We start from the raw sequence: 13,255 nt of genomic DNA on the forward strand, positions 1-13,255 counted from the left end.
GTTATTTTCCAACATGTATTTCAAATTTGTTTCTTTGATAGTCCTAATCTCTTTGAAAAGATGTCCATCATAAGAGTGGCAAAGCAAGAAGACAAAAGGGATGCCAACACAAAGCAAAACGTCTTTCTTGATTGAATAGTAAAAAAGCATTTCTGAAGAGAAACTACACTGCCTGAGTTGACATATTATATCAAGCTTGAGGTTTTTTTGTTTGTTTGGGTTGGGGAGGGAGGTTGGTTGGGATGCTTTTGGGAGCAGTTTCCTTTGCTTTTTTTTTTTTTGTTTGCTTGTTGTTTGGTTTTTTTAATTGTGGACACACAGGTTTTCATAATATGACATGTTTCCATAAATGGGATAAATTAGAAGATACCAACGTACAATGGTACAACAGTACAAGTGTTTTCAAGTGCCAATTCACCACATTTTAAAAAAGATGTTAGGCTCTTGAATAATTTAGCTACTATCTAGCATGTTAGCACAGTGGAGTGGCTGACAGTCAAGATATTGCCAAGGTGGGAGGGGTGGGGGGTGGTCTCCATCCTCAATGCAGCTGCAGCCAATGTCACACCACTCCTCTGGGGGACTAGTTTCCTGGTTTGATCAGCTCTATCTGGAAATACGGCTGAGAGATCAGCTCCATCAGGAGATATGGCTTATGGCTAAGTTTGTTCACAACACACTTTTGATTAAAACTAAAGGACGGAAAGCTCTCTTAACTGTTTCCAGGGACAGCGCCTGACACTTGTCTCCAGACCCATCTGTTGCTATGGATTTGTCTGGTGAGCTGGACTTTTGGCTGAACCTGGTCACCAACACCAGACATGCCCTGCTCACCTTACTTGGGCACTGTGGAACTGTGCCTTTGCTGGTGAAGCCACTGCCCTGTGCCTGCCATGCTGTCACCTGAGCTCCCACTTCCCATTTGTCACTAGATTTTATTGCCCCATCTCCTGGTTGAATGACACACAGGGTAACACCGAAAGAACTATGGAACTTTGAAAGTAGAAAAAAGCCAGATACTCACACAGTGAAGGAATCGGGGGGAGCTGAGACTCTCCTCAGGTCAGCAGACTGCACTTTATGGATACTATAGGCAGCAGGAAATGAGTGGCCAGGAGAAAGGCAGTACAGTGTGGACAGACAAGGAAAAAGGCAGGGGGGGAGAGAGAGAGAAAGAGTGGAAGAGAAGAAAGAAAGACATACAACGTTTAAACAGAAATAAAAGGAATGTGTCACATAAAAGTTGAATGAAGAGACATGCAGAGCTCCAAGTTCACACTAGGAAGCCAAGAGCAACAGAAGACATGCAAATGGAGAAAATCACTGCTACATGGCACACAGGAGCTTTCTAAAGACACGAGTGAGGAGGACCAATGACAAGCTAGGCACATGGCTAGACAAGGAAGACTAGGAGCCCCAGGATTTGTTCCACAGGCACTGAAAAATTTCAAGGCAACAGACTTTGGAAGCAGGTCCAGAAATGCAAACAAACACCAAAGCCAAGATCTGAATGGATGGAATTGTCTCCAAAGGTTGGTCAACCTTAGTTAACGTTTAAGAAAAAAAAATAAAAAAAATACCCTTACTGGAGATTTTGTATCCACAATGACAAAATGCTGTCTCCATTCTTCTTTCATGTACCTTAGGGAAATATGCATTTTATATATAGTGACTCCGAAGACTGACTCTCTTTTAGTGTTTATACTCAAATGGTCCCTTTGTTTCTCTCAAGTGTATGGAATACGTTTTATCTATAAGCTCTTCCCTCTTCTTTCTCTTCCATGATGCAGGACTCTTCCTCAACCCAAACTAAAAGCCATTGAAACCAAAATATCATCTTCTGAGGTTCAGAAAGTGATCATTAACTGAAACTTACAAAGCAGCATACTAAACTGTAGTTTCTAATCAGAAAACGACTCCTGGAAAAATTGAACCACAGCTTCTCCTCTTATTCCACTGCTTATAGCTCACAAGAATCACATTCTTGGCTTGATCACAGAAAACCAAGCTATATGTTGTCTCTTTCACATGTTACCATGATCAATAGTGGAGAATAGGAATGAGAACTTAGCCGGCAAGTCTTTTAAGGGAAGGAAAACGAGAACATAACTCACTTTTGCAGAAAAACTGTCTGCTGATCTGGCTGTAGCAAAAATTTGCTTTTGCTGGTACAAACAGAAAAGACATATGAGAAGAAAAGAAACCCACCTTTTTTCCTGCCACAGCCCCACTATCTGCCTTGTTTCAATCCATAATCAAGTGTGAACAGCATCACCTTATCCTGTATATTCCTTGCACCTAAAAAGTTGCTTCTGGCTTGAAACACTTTATTGGATTGTTACTTGTCTCCATTGTAGAGCAATGCATTGTGGGATGAGGAAGAAATTATGCCTTCCTTTTATGTCTGGACAGCCTCTATTAGAGACAAGTTAGAAGCACTGTAACTGTATTCATCAAATAACAACTTTCCTCCACTATGCTTTAACTCAAAATTTTAAAAGTTATCAGAAGAGTACAAACCACAAACAGGTCACCTTCACCTACTCAAGAGTATGCATATAATCTGTATGTCACATCAAAACAGCTTAACTTTCCAAAAGGACATATTAAAAAAAATTAAAAATGAATGCTTGATGAACAGTAAGAAGAGATCACTGGTTGCAGCAACTAGTCCATGAATAGTTCAGGACAATTAATATACTGAGAAATTTGTTTGTAGGCAATTCAGCAGTGAAAGATGAAATAACTGAATAAAATATTAATTACCAGTAATTCACCCAGCTATGACAAAATGCAGCACATTATATTTACTTTTTCCCTAACAGCTTGGACGAAGCTTTTCATGCTGTTGTTGTCAACAGGGAAGGGACTCTCCTTCAGTTCAGGTAGCCCCACAGAAACACTAGATTTTTGTTCCTTAATTTGATCCATGGCCAACTTTTAATAATAATAATAATAATAATAGAAAAGACCAGGACCTTTTACACTGTGAAAAGTGCTGCTGAATTTCCCCCCACACTTTGAAAAAGGCAAATTATTCAGTAACAGATAAAACAAGGATGCTCAACATACAGGAGTTTCTACCTTGAAGGTCTCTGTAGAACCACATGAGGTAGTTTATGTGCAATTAGAAGGTGCTGGAAGCAAAATAGTGGGAAAATGGAGGGGAAAAAAACAGGTCAAAAAAGGTATATGAGAAAAAGGGATCTGACAAGTGTCCTCTCAGGGCATCTACAGGTTTTGAAGTAGAACAGTTGCAGCAGAAAGATGGACAACTCTTGCAGTCAGAAGAGAATGATGTTTCTAAAGCCCTCCTGCTCCCAAGTGAGAGAAGCATGAAATCTCTGTTCTTCTCACTCAGCTACATTATGTATGGGCTTTTCAATTTTAAAATACTATTATTCCCTGGAAACTGAAGTGCAACCACAAGGCGAACAACAAACTCACTATCCTTTCTAAACCCCCTCTCCTTAAAACCTCCAGAACAAAGGACAACAGGGTAAGAAAACAAAAACAGTGTAAGATTTCTTCAAATTAAGTCTTTTTCTACTTTCAACACTGGACTAGCTAAAACTCTAAAAAGCATTCCTACTGCTCTCCTTATCTAGCAATAATATCAAAGCCGACAAGAATAGCAACTCTGCATTACTGTGACACGAGATAATTTTTTAATCACTTTCCTGGCAAGGAGCTCAAGAACAGATGTCTAACAATTAGGGATAGCTCCAGACCCACTTATCTCACACATCTAACATTTAGATGACAGTCATAGGAGAACAATCTATCGTGTTCAATCAAATATAATGCTTTCTGGGAGTTTTCAATGGAATAGGGAGATATATTCCAGATATCAAGTTAAGAAATGTAGATAAACCTATTTAATTGAAAATTTTCTCTCTTGTGAAATATTGCAAATCAGCATCATATTGAATGAAATTCTTACAATACTAAAATGCTTCCTAGAGTTTAACCTTTAACATGCCATTTACTTTTTATCATACCAGGAGATTCAACTCCTCTCTCCTTCCCCTTCAACACTTGAGAGGAAAGTACATACACACACAGATATATATATATATAGATAGCTATAGATGTTGATATAAGTATATAGACACACCATTTCCGATACATGAAGCTGAGACTAGAGTTCCTGACAGATCATTTGTATTTTCCAAAACACTGGTCTGCAGAAAAATACCTCAGCCAAATCAAAGGACTTCGACAGCAACATAGTCTACCATAGTATATTTAAATCAAGCTAAACTACAAAGAATATCCTCTTGACAACTGGCATATACTATGAATCTGTATTTCCCTACCACAGTTTAAATTCAGATCCCCAAATCCAAACCTAACCATGCTAATTATCAGATTGAAATACCAGGCATTTTCTTTTTACATTTGCATTAGCCTCCCTCAGTGTAGAAAAAGATGCCCCAGGATTCCTCTCTGTTCGATTCTAGCTTTCGCAAACTATTGAGTTGTTGTGGTTGGATGAAATCGGGCATCACTGCCCACAGGCAAGAGTCTGCTGTTCTTCACTGCTCACTAGAGATGACTATACCTTATGTATTTTCCAGGCAAATAGGAATTGCACATTACAGATACAGGCTTCTACTGAAACTTAAAGCATTAGTCTCAGTAAGAGAACACAGAGTGCTAAATTGAACAGGAAGATGTTGAAAGTAACCAGGGGGCTTTGATTACGTGAACAGATTGACAACCAGCAGATGATAAGAAACTCTAAAGGGCTGGAGTCTTAAGTTTGAACTGGAGCAATATCTTCCACTAGATGATACAGCTGAAAGACACAGACAACCTTTAAGATACCTGAAGAGAAAAGGTGTGCCCAAGACCTCATCTGTTTTTTCCTGTTATATGAATTACTCTAATGAAAGATACTACATCTCTTCATAAATCTTGCCTCACCATTACAGCTGCAACAGCAAAATCCACCCCCTCCAAAAAATTAAAACCTCAGTGCATGGTTGTTTGAATGAAATGTGGATCCTTGATAACTTTAGACCTTTAGCTCAGTATCTTTGTATAAGGGATAGACTGGTTTGCTTCACTTTAAGAATACTTGATGAAAAAGAGCAAAAGCACTTATTATGTCACTCATTTTAGCAGATATGAAGGCCTTCTATATGAGAAGTACAATAATCAGCTCTACAAAATAATCTAAATTATTTTATTGGATGGGCATTTTCACAGGTCAAAATTTGAATTTTTTTTTTGTGTGTTAAAATATCTCTGCAGTGCTTACAAATAAGGTTTAATTATGAAAAGGAGTATTAGTTCTGTCTCTTCTTCTTTGCATGTTCCTGGCTTCCAGTTATCTTAGCTTTTCTCTATCCATCCTTAGACTACTCTTTTCTCATTTGGGTCTTTATACTGGAGCAGGATTCCCTACACAGTGCAAACAGCCCTTTCTGGGCCTCCAGGTCCTTCCCCATAAACAGTCCCAGGCAGCATGCTCCCACAGCAGAGACTACAAGATGTCCCAAGTAATTCTTGATTATGCCAATTTGTTATAGGATCTCCAATGGAGCTTAAAAAGTAGATCAATAAAGTTGAGAAAATGAATCAAAAGAACTTCAAGGGCAAAAGGCATATGCAGAACTGTCAGAAGCCAAGAGGCACTCTGCTGATCCTGCACAAACCTCTCTAAATAGCTGAAAGACACAACACCTTCCTAAAAGCAAGACAGAGGGTAACCCAGAAGATAAAAGAATAAAAGAAAATCAGGTAAGTATTTGCAATACAGCGGAAAGGGAGTTCAGGAGGTGTGCATTTTTTTTTATTTTGGTTTTTTTTTTTTTTGTTTGTAAATGAGCTGCAAGTCCAGTACATGCAAAATCCATGACTGAATACACTGCCCCAAACGGGCCTCCTGCCATTAGGACATGCACGTAACCAACTCACTCATTCAGCAAAGGCATGGATGTTCTCCTCTTGCTCTTCTGCACCATGTTGGCTTGGTTCCTTAAGGAGATTCGAATGAGTGAGGGAGCTAATCGACATGGTTCGCCATCCACTTGCATTGGAATAGACTTGTATGTCAAAAGTGTCACCTCACGGCACTGATGCAACCTCTCTCCATGACCACCCACCTGGAGAGCAGCCTGGGGTGGGGCAGGGAAACCACAGGCAAAAAACAAAAACAAACAGGAAAGACAAAGAAAAGACACCTCAGAACAGACAGTTGAGGCAGTTAAATTTGAAATGCAGTTTTGCCGTTTCGCTGACAGCATCCATTACACAGTGTTCCATGTGTAAGACATTCTAACAGTCACAATGAATGTATTTTCACTCCAAAATTGCAAAGTAGGACTTAAAATTTCACAAGGAAAAGTGGTGGGCAATAAGCAGATATCTAACCATATGCATTGCACGTCTCATCACGTTGGTATATGTCAAGCATGTTACACACACATACAAATATGTATACACACATGTGCCTGCACAAATGAACACCTGTGTTTATTCTTGAAGTTTTCAATTTGTTTTGATTGGTTTGTTTTTACACTAACAGTAACACTACTAATTATTTGCTCTTTAAAACAACCACCTAACTGGGTACATCTGCCAGACAGAAAAGTTATTTCCCCTTCTTGAACAGAATACAGTCTTTAATGTGAATTAGATAAATCTAAAAACCTTATTAAGGAAGTTTACACCGCAACTCAACCTTGAGACTAGACAGGCTGAAAAGAGCAAGCAGAAGGACCTTGTTAAAAACAATTAAATATCATGTTCAAGAATTCATTTCAAAGGAATGAAACAAGGAGGGCAATGAGCAGATCCTTCAAGTTCTAAGCAGACAAGTTTGGGCAGAAATGTATTTTTTTTAATTTGTAGTGTGACTATTAACTCTCATCTATCAGATGCAGAAAAAAATCCTACATTAACTCATTACTAACAGAAAGCAGCCTAAACACAAGTCAAGACCCTTAATCCTGCTCTGTGCCCTTAGCATTATGGATCAACTTCTTGCAAAGTACTTCTCTTCCTTGGTCTCACAGACCTCCTTGGGTATGACCAAGCACATCTGGGAGACATACAGAGCAAGTTAGGATTATATCAACACAGTCTGGGGTTACAATGGTTCATCAGCATCACAACTGATGTAGGCTTGTAGACCCTCAGTTCTGAACTAGGCCTCCTATAAAAGGGCCCTACTACTTAAATTCAATTCCAACTGAAATTCTTGATAGCTTTGAGATCACTTTAGCTACTGCGAGCGGCTAGAGACACAATGGCAAACCCAAAAAGTATTCCAGACAAAAATTGCCAGTTGGTACATGCTAAATAAACTTTTGACAGCATTTTCAGAAACGTAGCCTAAAACCTTCAGGGGTGAAGTAACAAATGTTCATTCCACATGATCTACTAGGCTAACAGAATTCTGCTTGCTTGTAGGTTATTTCCCTAGTCCACTAAATCCATCAAAACAACAGAGAGACCAAAAAAGAATCTTTAACCGAGACTTCTAAAGAAATGATTGTTGATCAAGGTGACCTTTTACTCCTGCTAACTTTGAAGATTAGATTTGTCTGAATTTCTCTTTGAGGAAGCAAACACCATTATCATGGATATTCACTGAATACGATATGCACTGAGGGCAGGTCACATAAATAAACGTGTGAGTTTAGTGAAAACAGGCTTATCCATGTTAGCTTTAACATAGTTCACACAAGACATAGCAGCAACAAAGGCCTAAGAGTATGGACTTAAGCAGGACCTAAACAAACCTTCCAGGAAGCCCTGATAAGTGACTTCTGTTGGTCACCCTAAGTTCAAGTTGCAGTGCCTTAGGTAGATTACTGCTAGCACAGGGATAACTACCAACTCTCTGACTGCATTTAATCATCCTCTGAAGAGACTGACAACTGGATTTAACCACTGTGATAGTAGGTCACTAGTGTAATTCACAGTGAGATTGCTTTATAGTAACTCAGCTTTAGTTCGCTTTAAGGACATTATTGACAGAAAGTGCACTGCCAAATTAAAACTGGTGGTTGAATTTTCTTTCCCTAGCAGAACAAAAAGATAACATTTGTGCCAGAAATATTACTAAATTTTCCACAGCTGTTACTAAACTTTCACAACATTTTTGGTGGGAGTATAGAAACTGTATGGGCATATTATTTTATATAATATTTCATATTTGTTTCCAGTAGCCTGCTTTACAAAAAAAATAAAATTGAACTTTTATGCCATAGATTGAAATATACAAAGCTACAAAGAAACAGCAGTAATTATTTGACCACAGAACACTCCCACAGTAAAAACGTGCATGCATGCTGGTTTTACTGCAATAATCTTGACGTTTGGGAGCACTGCATTGCAAAATATGGCTAATTTGCACAAGAGCACATTTTTATTATTAACTAATACTTCTTTTATTAGAAAACTACAATTTGTCCCCCTCATTGAAAACCTAATAGAAGAGCATGTTTTGGCCTTAGCTGATCGAATATGTGCAATCATGGTGGTTCCTCAATAATGAGGGCAACTTTGCACTCTGCAACACCACCCACAGAATTCAGCAGGTCTGGTAGCACCTGCAGTATACTCACCAGTGAGGCCATGGTGAACCCAATGACTTCAATGTAGCCATCATCATGACGCTGAGGCTCAAAGTCTCTGTGATCTCCAGGGTTTCCCCAGGGCATTGTGCCAGCACAATACCTACAGAAAGAGGTTTGGAAAGCAAGCCTTGAGAAGGCAGTTTGCCCTGATGGGTCCTGATTAGTAGCCTATAAGCCTGTTCTGCTGTCCTCCAGAAGTATTCAGATATCCATTCCAGGATTCAATTCAGGGACAATTAAAAGTTATGCTGGCAAGGACTGGACAAAAAGGACAATCTGTCTCTTGTTTCCAGGCTAGTACATCATAAATAAATGTATCCATCATAATCTTTAGCAGGTTCTTCAATGAGAGGAAAATGGGGAAACACCAGGAATAGATAACAGAGCAGCAGCACTTTGTTCTCCCCACTTGCTTTGCTTTCTGCAGATGAGCTGTTGCGCCAGAAAGCTGCTCAGCCCCTCTGCTACACAAGCATGGGGCTGCAGCAGCAACTCCCAGCCTTGGAGCTCCATTTGCTCTCTCCCTGCTGGCTCAGAAGCTCTAACAGGATAAGGAAGGCAAAACATTTCAGAGTTTGAGGAGGCAGGGAGAAATAAGAAGCAGGAACAGAGGCAGCTGTGGCATCTGTTATTCCTATCATTAAAGAATGGATGTAAAAGTGATCTAAGTGATAGAAGGGGGAACTTTGGAGAGGTGACACCAAGTAGAAGCTTGCAGTGAGGGCAGTGCAGAACTGAAAAGATCAAGTGCTTGGGACTGCACATGGAGCAAAGCGGTAGGCTGTCTGAAGTAGCGGTATCCAAAGTGGGGTGCATGCACCACAGGGAGTGTGCAAGAATAATCCACAACTGACAAGAAAATTAAGGTGTGTGAAGAAAACATTGTTTGTACTTTTAATAAATAAGAAAAAAAATTCAAATATTGCTTGTTTCGTCTTTATCACATCCTTTCTTAATTTCTATTTTTGTGTATGTTTTATAATGTATATATTGGTACAGTAGTACATGTATATAATTTATAAATAAATATACATATATTGGGATGGTGCTCAAAAATTTTTTTTACTGATAAGAGTTGCACAATAAAAAAAAGTTTGGAGATTACTGCTCTGGAGAGCAGGAGATAGACAACTTTTAAGAATACAGCTACATTTCTATTCAGGACACCTTCTAACATGTTAAAAAACAGCACTTCTTTCAACAGTTTGATGTTCCTTTACCAGAAAGATATTGATCCTTTTTTTAATCCCCCTCTGCTTCCCCCTCACCCCCCACCCTTTTTTCACACTCTGCTTCTAATTAAGTGAAAGACCAGGCATTTGTGTCTTTACTACCTTGTTTGCAGGTTAGGTGCACAACGTTTGAAAGCGTGTTTGTTAATCATTTCTACTATCCCTGTATCAGGATATTCAACTTTTTAAAGGATGGTTTAGCTGCACCCTGAACTCAGATCCCATGCCATATTGCTAATGAACGGTATTATAAGCACCTAGCTCTCAAGAAGGCAGAACAGTGGCAATACTCGCCCTTCACACCCACCCAGTCTAGGACAACTTGTAGGTATCGTTATTTATTTATTTATTAATAACTCCAAGCATCTGTCTTGAGCTTACCTGGGTATGTTTAAAAACACTATACACTGGAACTTCAGCTCCTGGATCTTTGGAGTCAGGTCTGTACCATCACACTACAAAGCCAAAGTGACAGAGCACAGAGAAATTGCTGAATGGAGCCACAGACAAGAGAAGTGTTGCTGCTTTGTAACAACTTTCCCAAGACTTTCCTTGGAATGTGTTGCAAATGTCATGCTCAAAACTGAAAAGTAACAGAGCCATTAAACTCTCACCTCGCTTTTTCTCCATTCCCCCCTCTTCCCACAATACTATGACACAATTTCTTCTACTTACCACAACTTTAACATGCTTGGATAAATCTCTTGAGCTTCTTTGCAGAAAGTCTGTAAAGGCTGCCTGCAACAGAAATAAATGCGGGAATTGTCATCAGTGCTTCCTCTCTTCCCTTTCCTCATTTCTTATCCCACCACAAAGCTAATTACCAAAATGCCATCCTTTTGTCAAACCTATTCTTTCTTGTTCTCAGGAGGTATGGTTTGTTGTTTTTTTTTTGAAATTATGATACTTCTCCTTTTGAGAGGTTAACCAAAGAAGGTCCTTGGGCACCTAAGGATTTAAATGCAAATTCTTGCTCACATATTTGTTTCTATGTTTAAGGCACATAGGTATGGTGGGAGTCATCATCCAGAAAGACTTTATATGTCATGCATTATCAAATTAGTGTTTCTCTCTTAATAGCTGCATTTTAGAATAAGGTGTTGTCCATGTACCTCCTGAACACAGAAGTGGGTAATTTTATTTGTGTATTCACACTTCAGAATTAATCACCCCAAATAGCTGATCTCTGCCCTCCACTCCCCATGACCCTACATCCAAGACTACTCCTCAAAGCTACAAAGATACAGGCCAACACTTGGGGAATTTCTCTAGGAAAGTCAATATCAACGTGCTTCCCAAACCCTGAAAGAAGCAGAGCAGTTTGTTGAGAAGCTTATGAGCCAGAAGCTGGGGAGCCAAGACACGACCAGTACTATGTCCAAAGGAGTAGCGCTTCTCTCACCTGCTAAACTCTGTAAAACAATAGTGCTTCAGGCACTTTCCAACAGACACACGTGTGTGGCATTGCCAGAAACAGTACATGTGCACTTTAAATTGAAACAGGCAAAATGAACCGGCATAAGCTCCTGATGTGAGAAAGTGAGGGGGAAGGTACTTAAGAAAACACTCAAACAACTAAGTTAACATCATTCTGTAAGATGAATCACAACTCACCCCTGCATAAAACATTTTATTCCTAAATCGGCTGTTGAATTTCTCTGGATTTGCTTCTGTGAAAGAATAAAAAAGAAAAATATGAACACCCTAATAAAACAAGTAGACTCCATTGTACCTTCACATTCCCTGCTAGCACTGTAGTGCTTTTAGCATACATCACTCGGTGAAAATATTAACATATATTTCCTGCGTGAGAGTCTCCCACCCATGCCATTATTGCTATCAGATTTCAAATACTGATATTGAATTCTTTCCCTTTCCTATACAGTGAAAATAGATGGAAACATGAGCAAAGAGTTAACACAAATACAACCAGTTAATTTAGCATGTCTCAGACTATTCAACTTATGATCTCTCAGTACCATTTGTGAGACTTCTGTTACCACCAACACAGAACAGACCTCTAAGAATTATTAGAAATCCATGAAACACTAACCCCTGCTTTGAAGCAGAAGTAAAGCATTAGTAACTCACAAGATGAAACAGACACCTAAATTCTCATGTGTTACAAAGAGGTACTGAGGAATAGGCATCTCTACCCAAATATTCCTGCAGGAAAAAAATAAGGGGTTACTCTAAAACCTATTTAGAGAGCTATTTCATTTTGATTAGACTCCAAGTGATGGAGAATTTTAATAGTCCAGTAGTAGTGCACATCTAATGGTTAATTATTCTCACTGTTAAAATAAATGTGGGGGGTTTTTTCCTATCTTGAACTTTTCAGACTTCAACTGCCAACTGCTAAATCTTATTATACTTCTCTGTCAGATTAAAGAGCCCTCAACTATCAGATATCTTCTCCTTGAGTAAATACTTAAAGGCAGTGATTAAATCGCCTCTTAACCTTCTTTCTGATAAGCTAAATGGAGCTCCTTTAATCTCCCAGTATAAGGCATGTTTCCCAGAATACAGGTCATTCTTGTGCCTCCTTGGGAACTCCTTTCCTAGTCTGTGGGATCCAGAGATTTCAGAAGCAGCCCTTCTGACACTGTATCCAGTAGTAGTACCGATCACCCACCCTGGCTCACTGATTCTCTAGTGCAAACATTCAACTATCAAGATAGCCCTTCTAGCTAAAGCATCACACTGATGTGAACACTTCCAAATTACTTCTTCCCAAATGACCACTTGAAACAATCCTTTCAGTTCTCTTTGAAGTCACTACATCTCACAGTGTTAGGCTCCATTTTGTAAGAACAAGCTACTTTGCGTTTCTTGTTTGACTGTTTGCCCAGCTACTGTATCATCCATGTGTTTTGTCACATATGAGTCAGGGCCACATTTTCAAACGATTAATTTAACTGCATAAATAAATCTTATTTCACTTACTGAGCTGACAGCTCTTTGTAGAAAGTTCAACACCCTATGCTAAGAAACGGGAGGCTCTTGAAGGCTCGGTGCCTGTGCTGCGTGTTCTCTGATGTGGCTATCCCCGGTGGCTCCAGGCAGCAGCCACCACAGCACTGGCTCTTACGTGGATCTTATAACAAATACTGACCAGAACCAAAGTCCCAGTTTAGAACAGAACAGAACAGGAGCCTTTCTGAGGTCAGGGATTCAGCAGTCCTTCAACATACTGAACTACTCCTACTTCTGACATAGCAGATGAGCATGGGTAGGGAGGAAGGACTGACTCTTTCTGCAATGTGGAATAGAGCCTAAAGTTGATCAGAGTGCAACTTTGATCGCAGAAGTAAATCACTGACTGCATATCCAAGGCTCACTCCATCCTCACCATTCACAAGCCATCAAGGGAGTAGGAAATGGAATATGTTAGACTCTGTGTGTGTGTGTAGTAGGGGGGTGTCCTGC

General features: G+C 39.5%; 1 protein-coding gene across 1 annotated transcript in view; it reads right to left on the reverse strand.

Annotated features, from left to right (window-relative positions):
- The window catches only part of DGKI (diacylglycerol kinase, iota), a 121,375-nt gene that overhangs the window by 76,756 nt on the left and 31,364 nt on the right, over positions 1-13,255 (reverse strand). Inside the window, exons 14-18 of the mRNA XM_010566252.1 lie at positions 11,441-11,496; positions 10,502-10,564; positions 10,208-10,281; positions 8,583-8,694; positions 5,926-6,125 (exon numbers count right to left, since the gene is read on the reverse strand). Coding sequence (XP_010564554.1) covers positions 5,926-6,125; positions 8,583-8,694; positions 10,208-10,281; positions 10,502-10,564; positions 11,441-11,496 — 505 coding nt within the window. The remainder of the gene's footprint in view (positions 1-5,925; positions 6,126-8,582; positions 8,695-10,207; positions 10,282-10,501; positions 10,565-11,440; positions 11,497-13,255) is intronic.

Source organism: Haliaeetus leucocephalus, unplaced genomic scaffold (genome assembly GCF_000737465.1).
Source record: "Haliaeetus leucocephalus isolate CR32 unplaced genomic scaffold, Haliaeetus_leucocephalus-4.0 Scaffold206, whole genome shotgun sequence".
NCBI lineage: Eukaryota > Metazoa > Chordata > Aves > Accipitriformes > Accipitridae > Haliaeetus > Haliaeetus leucocephalus.